Source organism: Mustelus asterias, chromosome 2 (genome assembly GCF_964213995.1).
Source record: "Mustelus asterias chromosome 2, sMusAst1.hap1.1, whole genome shotgun sequence".
Classification (NCBI taxonomy): domain Eukaryota; kingdom Metazoa; phylum Chordata; class Chondrichthyes; order Carcharhiniformes; family Triakidae; genus Mustelus; species Mustelus asterias.
The window spans coordinates 107,018,312-107,027,644 of NC_135802.1; the positions used below are offsets into that span (position 1 = coordinate 107,018,312).

The 9,333-nt window shown below is 37.7% G+C and overlaps 1 protein-coding gene across 1 annotated transcript; it reads left to right on the forward strand.

Moving 5' to 3' along the window:
• Window positions 1-305: 305 nt before the first annotated feature.
• On the forward strand, window positions 306-5,808 carry hoxa13b (homeobox A13b). Its single transcript, XM_078239778.1, has 4 exons — window positions 306-451; window positions 825-1,341; window positions 3,233-4,007; window positions 4,441-5,808. The coding sequence occupies exons 3-4, from the start codon at window positions 3,359-3,361 to the stop codon at window positions 4,683-4,685; spliced, it is 894 nt and encodes a 297-aa protein (XP_078095904.1). The 5' UTR covers window positions 306-451; window positions 825-1,341; window positions 3,233-3,358; the 3' UTR covers window positions 4,686-5,808.
• The last annotated feature ends 3,525 nt before the right edge of the window (window positions 5,809-9,333 follow it).

The following is a 9,333-nucleotide window of genomic DNA, read 5'->3' on the forward strand; positions in this document are numbered from 1 at the left end:
TATATAATTTGCAATGTATCTTAAAACGACTGCATCCATTTCACATCCTTTTGCCAGCCATGCAGAAAGAGCTGGAAATGAAGACGGTATGGTCAGTGCAACCTTTTTTTTCATTTGGAGGGCTGTGAGTGGAAAACAAAAGAAAACAAACAAAACGGCAATGAAAAAGTCAATTCTCACGGCTTGCCTTTATAAGAATTCAGACAGGGTCGTCAACGCGTGAATGACAGCACTCACATTGGCTAGACTGCAACTTTCAACTTGACCTTGGCCTTTAGCCGTGTCTAACCCGTATGTAAAAGAGCTGCCCATTTGGTTGCTGCCATTTTGTAGCATAATCCGCAATGTGGCCGTTTAAATATGAAACTGTTTGTATTTGTAAAGCACACATACCCATAGCACAAGACTTTTTTGGAAGTGGAAGGCGCTAGAGGTTCTACCTAGCACTTAAGTATGCAGTCGAATGTTTGTTTCAATTTACCATGTACTTTGTTGGGGGGAGGGGCAATGTTCTCTTAATTCAAGAATGGGGAATTACATGCGATACGGGTTGAGTGAGGTTCAAGTGTATTTGAAATTGAAACGTAATCCAAAACAATACAGCCGATGATCGTTTTTTTCGTATTTAATCCGGTCATGGGGCGGGGGGAGGGCGGGGGGAGCACATATTTAAATGTAAAGCATCTTTGATGTATATTGTGAGGCTAACATTGTGGACGCGGTCTTAACGATTAACATGGGAGAACTACGTGAAGAAAATGCTCGCCTTCAAAATACTGACTCACTAAAACAAGTTCTAATAAAACCATATGTTTATAATACAGGGGGAAAATCAAGCTACACCGACTATATTAGATTTTCATAAGGAGTTCCACCAGCTAATAATCACGCGAAGAAAGCGATGCAATGTCAGTCAGTGACAGACACACTGGGATATCAATTATGTTATCATATAATCAGCACTGAAGTATAAACTGCAAGAATACTCATCGCTCATGGAGGTAAAGGAGTAGTCGCTAAAGGGACATTGAGAAAACAAAAGTAACAAGATTCCCGATTCGGCTTGTCAGAATTACCATCCAGCCTTTCATGGTGTGAAATTACCTCGATATCATTACAGAATTAGAATCCAGATAACGGCGAACACTTTGGGTGGATTTCCGAAAGGAACGGTAATGTGGGGAATATCTAGATATGGTGGAGAGACGTTTTAATCTCGTTATTTCATGGCACCTTATTCGGCGGAGAATGCTTATATTCCACATAATTGGGATTCAATGTCTCTGCCTCAATAACGGTGATCAGTGGCCGCATGGAACCAGCAGCTCCTAAATCACCAAGGCTGGTATCACTTCTCATTTTAAAAACAAGTCTAAAGGAATGTTGTGCAGCTTTTTCTCAAGCGATTGTATGATTCCAGCATTAGAATCCTGCAAGAAATATAGAAAAGTTGCAATAATAGAAGGGGAGAGAAAAAAAGAGATAGGAAGGAGAGAGTTAAAGAGAGAAAATAAATTGCAAAGAATAAAAAAGGAGCATTTAATAGTAAAATGATTGCTCTAAACAGCTGCATCACTAGAGCATTGGGCCATGTTCCAGAAAGAAACAGGACAAGCAACTTTAGTGAAACACGCTTGACGAATTCGCCTGATACGAAATGCTTTGCATTCCACTTAGTACAGTACCTGATATACAATTATGTGACTGAAATTGCATTTAAAATCACCCTTTGTGACGACCTATGCCAACCGAATAATAACGGCTACACTTCTGCTTTTTTTATGCATCTTCACCAGCTACCATTCCTCATCATGTAATATGTGACTGTAGGAAGGCCGTTTATCCCCACACTTTTCGCCAAATTGCAGCAAATTAATTTCAAATGCATTTATAATATGGTTGATATTTATCTATCAAATAACACTTTTAACAATGTGCCACATATTATAAGACAAATCATATTTATGGATTTTAGCACATTTAACAATGTGCTAGATGTTGTTAAATAATTCACATTTTATCCATTTTCCATAGATTTAATTGTGCCAGGTACTCATAAAACACATGTACTGATATTTCAATGTGAAGTCCAGTTATGTGAATTATGGTGCTGCTGAATGAACACACATTCTGTAGCAAGCAAGTTAACACGAATCGGCTGCATTAGCGGGGGTAGTAAGAGGGCTGACATTTATTTAAATACTTTTGTATCACGGCTGGCAAACGGCAAACAAGGAATTAATGGATATCCTTATCTGTCTTATAAATGTCCTTTGATCTGAACATTTATATTCTTGTGGCTGGCAAGAAATGTTGCACTTATTATAACAAGTAAACATGAATTGGTCAATGCGAATAGAAATTCAAACTGTAACTTCATTGTTCCATAAGTTGAATTCGGAAACGTAGAGTGATGTATTTTACTAAACTTTATTCTGGTGTTTAGTTTAATGGCAAATTTTATACCCAGGGTGAAAGGATGTATTCTCTCAAATATCTTGCGGATTAAGAAATCAAGGCTCTGACTGTTCTTCGGCATTATTGCTATTTGCTCTAACGAGTTATGTCATGAAGCAATAGAAAGGTCATACAGATGTTTCCTTCTCACCATAAAATTCTGCTGCTACCTATTTCTTCAAATGTTATTTTCTTATTGGTTTAAAGCACCTTGAGGTTTTATTTATGAAGGGAAATGCAGGGAAGGAATCCGGGGAAAGTATCGTTTTAGCCCAGCCTAATATCAGGTGTTGCTGAAACGACAATTCTTTCAGAAGAAAGTGCGATTTCATTGATCAGAGATGCAAATTGTCAAAAGGATGAATTGTGCAAACGCCTGTGCAAAAGTAACCTCAAACGGAGGCATTATGATCAACTCGAATCTACAGTCACCCAAATTTCAAACATTTTATGTGACACGGCCACTAATTGTGTGAGTTGTACCGTTTGATACATGCAGAAGCCAACGGTTTTCGCTTTGTCTTGTTTTGTGTACATGCAAAATATTGCCTTTTGCAGTCTGGCCATGCGTTTTCATTTACCGCCACCACTCAGACAACCATGCACAGCTCGGATATTTTGTGCTCCCCGTAGCACTTTATTTTAGTAAATGTATTTTATTCCAATCACTCATTCACGTAAATACCCAAACGTTGCTTTATTAAACTAATGGAGTATCTACCTTTTTATTCTTCATGTATTTATCATCTACTTTGCATATCACGTGGACATCTAGCAGCCAATGAGGAGGCAGGCTCCGGCGACACTGGCGCGTCAATGCTGCTAAGTCTGAGAGATTCAGTATCTCTTTTCAGTCTTAGGGGCTTTTAAAACGGCCACTAGTCTCAATGGTGGACGTGATATGACAGCGTCCGTGATACTTCATCCCCGCTGGATCGACACGGTGATGTTCGTCTACGATAATAGCTTGGATGAAATTAATAAAAACATGGATGGATTTTCAGGAGGGAACTTCACAGCGAACCAATGCAGGAATCTGATGGCTCATCCAGCATCCCTAGCCCCCAGCTCAGCCTACTCGTCGAGTGAAGTGCCAGCCTCTGGCATTGCTGAACCTGTCAAACAGTGTAGTCCTTGTCCTGCTGCTCAAACTTCGTCCAGTGCTGCCCTTCCTTATGGATACTTTGGGAGCAGTTACTACCCCTGCCGAATGAGCCACCATAGCAGCATCAAGTCCTGTGCTCAGCCCTCCACCTTGTCTGCCTATCCAGCCGACAAATACATGGACACGTCCGCCGGCGAGGAATTCACCTCAAGGGCTAAGGAGTTCGCTTTCTATCAAGGTTACGCGGGGCCATACCAACCGATGCCCAGCTACTTGGACGTACCTGTGGTTCCCACCATCAGCGCTCCGGGGGAACCGAGACATGAGACATTATTACCCATGGAGAGCTATCAGCCCTGGGCAATTACCAATGGGTGGAACGGTCAGGTCTGCTGCTCGAAAGAGCAACCCCAAGCTACCCACCTCTGGAAATCAAGCCTGCCAGGTAAGTACAGATAAACACAAAAGTCTTTCAACCAGCACGAGAAAGTAGCACAATGAAAGGAACAAAGCAGTCTGGTGTGTAAATACATACGGGTAACTGGGATAATATATAACAGAGATTATCATTAAGAAATGCTATGCGTAATTCCCCAGCAGCAGAACTGTTATGTTAACACAAACTTTAATGTACAGTGTACTACCTAAATGTTATTTTGCAGGATTTTTCATAATCACTTCTCAATTCTCGCACTTTTTTTTTCAAAATTATAATTTCTGCTATGTAAATTTATTTGCCAAAAGTGCAGTCGATATAATATTCCCATGGCGCAATCTTGAACTTGACTCCGGCGACAGTCACCGTGTTTGAAGCCGATGGCCAGTGCTCAATGCCATGGATAATAAGGTGTGTTTTTTTCCCCCCTCTCTCTTCACAGACGTCGTTTCGCATCCTTCAGACGCGAGCTCTTTCCGGCGAGGAAGAAAGAAAAGGGTGCCTTACACCAAAGTGCAGTTGAAAGAACTTGAGCGGGAATATGCCACCAATAAATTCATCACCAAGGACAAACGAAGGAGGATATCGGCATCCACAAACCTCTCTGAGAGACAAGTCACTATTTGGTTTCAAAACAGAAGAGTCAAAGAAAAGAAAGTTCTGACTAAGCTGAAAAGTAACAGCTAGTGCGACAATCCCAGAAACATGCGGACTTCATCTGAAAAAAAATAAAAAATAACTGATCTCAGCCTGAAGAAAAAACCCCCAACCACAGTTCATTTTCTTGATGCTAGATTTGTTTTTTTTTCCTTTCTGCCTGCTCATTGCTTTCCCTTTTGAAAAAAAATACAGAAACACGTCAGTAAATTTCTCGGAGAGAGACATTGTATAAAGATTATGTTAAAGCAAGTTAAGGTTCAGCAGAAGTAAATCAAGCCCATTAATCAAGAATCTAGAGGGCTGCAATTTTGAAATGTAGAAAACAATGCGGGGTAGATTGTTTACTGCATAAAAATGTGTCCTTCAGAGGAATAAATGTACCAATTTGATTTATGCAGTAACCTTCACACAAAAGTCATTTAAGCACCTAAAGAAAATGTGTATTGCTGGAAAAGGTTCTGGCTAGCAAAAAGCTAGAGTGCATGATCAATTTTTTTCCTCAGGTAAACTATGGGATATATCGTGAAATGTATAATAAAATGTATGTTTACGCACTACATTTTCTTTGGATGGGATGCGCTATCTCTAAAGATATTAATGTACAGGTAGAAAGAAGATTATATTCTAAATAGCAATGTATATGGGAAAGTAAATACGTACTATTCTAGCATTCTACATTTCGTCTTCTGTATATATTTAGGAGCATCCACGCTCTCGTAATTAAATAGCAGAGTAGATTGCCATTTTCTACAGAGCGGAAGAAAGATCTGTCTGCAAACATGGAACCCACCCCCTCCCGTGTAAATGAACTAAATATGAAGTCTTCTGTCTGCTTGTTATATTACCCACTTCACATAGCATTAGTCTTCACGCAGACTTAAGGCGCACAAGCTTTCTTCCTAAAGATGATAACATCTGCGTGCAATTGTATTTTTTTTAAATACTGCATTATTATATCTGCATGCACCCTCCTGCTTAGTTAATATATACCAATAATAGTTAAAAAAATAAATCACGAATGATAATCATGAAATTAAAATGTCTTGCATTATTATTATGCAGCTGTTTAATTTGTATAACCTATTGTCTTTTTTCATCTAGTGAATTACTTGCATTACAACAGATTATTTCACGAATAAAAGATGTTCATAAACAACAGCGTCTATTTTTTTGTTAAGAAACATGATACCAGCTAACAGCTTTTAAAGCAAAATGTAAAGAAATATGTATGGGCCAACTAGATTTATTCTTGATGTCAACCAGGCCGTTGATGTAGACGCTTAAAATACATTGAAATCATACTTTCGTAGTAAAGTTTTAGAAATAATCAAAACAAAATTGCTGTGAGCTAAAGGTAGCCGAGAATATTCCCTGCTGCTTTTTAATCGAAACCAGTAAACGTATCACGATAATTATTATAGAAACGCTTTTTGGAAGTGGATCCTTAACTTTATATTAGGATATGCTAAAAGTTTAAAGGCAATAAATTAGTCTCCATATTCTGATTGGAAATATAAGCTCTCTCTTTGGTTTTAATATGGAGGCAGGGCGTTAGGAGGGGGGCTTAAACCTTGACCTTGACGAAAACAGATAGTCTTTGACCTTGACTATTAACAGCTCATGAATAGTCATGAAGTGGATTGGTAGAGCAAGTGCGCCATCTAATGTTAAATCTGAGGATATCCGTTTCTACGGGCTTTGCGCAAGCAAGCAAACATGATTATTTCAACAATAAAAGAGCAAAGGGTGAACTGGGACCGTCAGATGTAGGTCAGTAACACTAATAATTAATTGTGCATTGTCCAAATTGTGGAAACAACTAGAGAATTTATTTATGATGTTCCAATTTCAACAGCTCGTCAGGAATTATTTGCTTATTATGAATAATAAAACCTACAAAAACAATCACCAACTTCTGGTATTGCACTAGGATTACAAGCGCGGTGTAGAATCAAAATAAAGAGCTATGGTAACGTGATTTGTAGATTGATATTCGCGGCTGGTTTAAATTTCAGTTAAATTTCTAAGATAGCTAAGAAAGGGGCAACCAAACTGATCAGATAAAGTTGACATAGCTTTATTTTAATGACATATGATATATTTAATGATATATTTGATCAGCCTATAACGTGCCCGTTCACATTTACTTCTGCATCACTCTATCTCAATGCCTCTATCTGTATCGTGTCTATCTGCTCCTGCTTATCTGTTGGTCAAGTTTATCCATTCATATTCATACTCGTATACACTTTCCTGATCATGTAATTAAATATTTCAATGTGCAATTTCACAAAACTAAAGTAGTCGCTTAGCTCCGCTTTTTCGTGCTAGAGGTATTAATGACATTTTGCAAGAAATAACCCGAGATTTTAAGAATTGTTCCCAGATATTTAAAAGGTATGCAGTCTACATCATCTCCAATTTAACGTGTGGTTAACTGAATGTGAAATTCCACAAGGTTTTTTTCTTTAGAAAGTAGAAGCATGCCTCGATCTGCATTTGTACCTTTGCATCAACCAAACATTTATTTAAAAATACCTAATTGCAGATGAATTTCATAGACATGAAAATAGTACTGTTTTAAACGTGAATATTGTAGAACTGCGATCTTTGCACTTATTATTTTGCGTCCAACCTAAGCAGGCTTGCTTATGTAAACAGTAGATTTTTCTTCCATCTATTTCTAATCAATGTTAAGTGTGCAATGCACATTCCAAAACAATTTATTTATTTTCACTTATGTCCTTACTTAACACAGCCCGAGCCGCAACCCTGGAGATGTCCATCTGAACAGTGAAAGCTGATTTGTCAAAATGTTAAGGGATTAAAGAATTCTACATTCATCACATGACACATTCGAGCCAATCACGCCATCCTCTTGTAAAATCCGTTGAAATATTTGTTGGAAAGTACTTGAGGAGAACCACCCACATTCTCTCTGATCAAGGCAGGTCCAGTGATACAATATCATTGTTTTTTAGGTGCTCCGAGTTGAAGTATATGGAAGATGTCTATTTACACGGAAATGGAAGAAAAATAGTTAATCAGCGTCTATTAGTTAGGGGTAACCATTGTTGATTGGTTTTATAGATGGATCATCAATGCTTTCCAAACAAGTTAGTCAAGTACAGAATCTTCTTTCAGCGTGTTTTTTCTTGTCGTTCTTGGGCTTTAAGTAAAATAGGCTAAAGTTAAAAGATGAGACTGAGCAGTCAATGACACATCTCTGATTACTTGAGACATTTCGTGTTATTAATTTATTGCAAGATAACGTTTCAAGTAAAATTAATTAAATTGCCAATATTGCCCTTATGGCATAAGCACAGCAAAACAGAAAATGCAATCAATTGGAACAGACATTCTGGAACATAATCATTTAGCTTTCCATTCTGCCAATCGCTCTGTGCCAATGCATTCATCCTGAACTGTGAATCTCTATTTACAGTAAATACATGTACCTTTTATGAGTACAGTGGCGATCACGAGCGATTAAACTAGTTTATTGTAAAAACAATAATGCATTTGGATCATTGAATTTGCGCTGCAGATACCCTCGGTAATGGTCTCCTGTGCAGTCCTCGCGGAGAAGCTCACACATGTCACTTCAGAGTGCCATAAAAATATAACATTGCGATAGAGATACACGAAACGAAACATTATTAAACGAACTTTTAAAGACTTTATGCGCTGAATCATCTATAATTATAGCATCGCCTATTATATGTTGATGTATTCGGGAACATTGGAAAACGAAACAAAGAAGTAATTGTCGAGAACTAAAGGCGTATTAAGACCAGGATATGTCTTCAATGTCGTTTTGACTTTCATTTTGCTGGTATTAACTTCACTTCCTTAGGGGGGAGGAAATGCAAAAATATGTGCCTTTGTTTCTAGTAAATTAAGTTGGAGTCATTGTTCAATTTGCAGTCGATGTGTTTATTGATCTTGATAAAAAATAGTTTATTTGATTTATTTTGCTTCTTTTTTTTAATGCGGCTGCAGTCACACTGTCATTTCTGAGATCGTACATCACTCAGTGAAGGAAATATATATATATATATAAAACACGACTTATGTGTTGTGTGTCGTGTTAACTTCATATCATACAATAAATTTATCCAAAACTTAATATTTTTAATTATGGGAACCATGGAAGTGCGCACTTAATGATTAGTGTGATCAGTGCAATACAGCATTTATCTAAAATACCTGACCTGACTTCAACGATGAACCACAGGCTGCTAAAAGTGGATGTTTAATACTATCCGCACCAACGGCCATTGACAGACCCCCGCCCCACCCCAAAGAAGACTGCATATATTTGCTTGAAAAGGTTATTTATAATTTTTAAAATAAAATTTCGCCAGACAATTTATGCAATTGTTGAATTTACTTTAAAATATGCAACCAACTGCGATTGAACCGCGGCGAACTTGTTTTAATAAATGGAGTGATTTTTTTGTAATATATCTGGTTCCAGTTAAATCAAATCTGCTTGGATGTACATTGGTTTCTTTTGTTTCTTTCGATTCATTTCTTTCCTGCCATGTACAATAGAATATAGCTAGAATACAAATAATAGAGTATACTAGATCATGGGTCGGAAAAATTAAATCCTTCAGAAATTAGATATTTAGGAACGCATATACTTGCTAATGCGCCCAACGTAAAACAC

Excerpts from the sequence above, each read along its gene's own strand:
- hoxa13b (XM_078239778.1), top strand. The coding sequence starts at position 3,359 with ATGACAGCGTCCGTGATACTTCATCCCCGCTGGATCGACACGGTGATG. Across the intron at positions 4,008-4,440 it reads CTGGAAATCAAGCCTGCCAG|ACGTCGTTTCGCATCCTTCA; the intron begins GTAAGTACAGAT and ends CTCTCTTCACAG.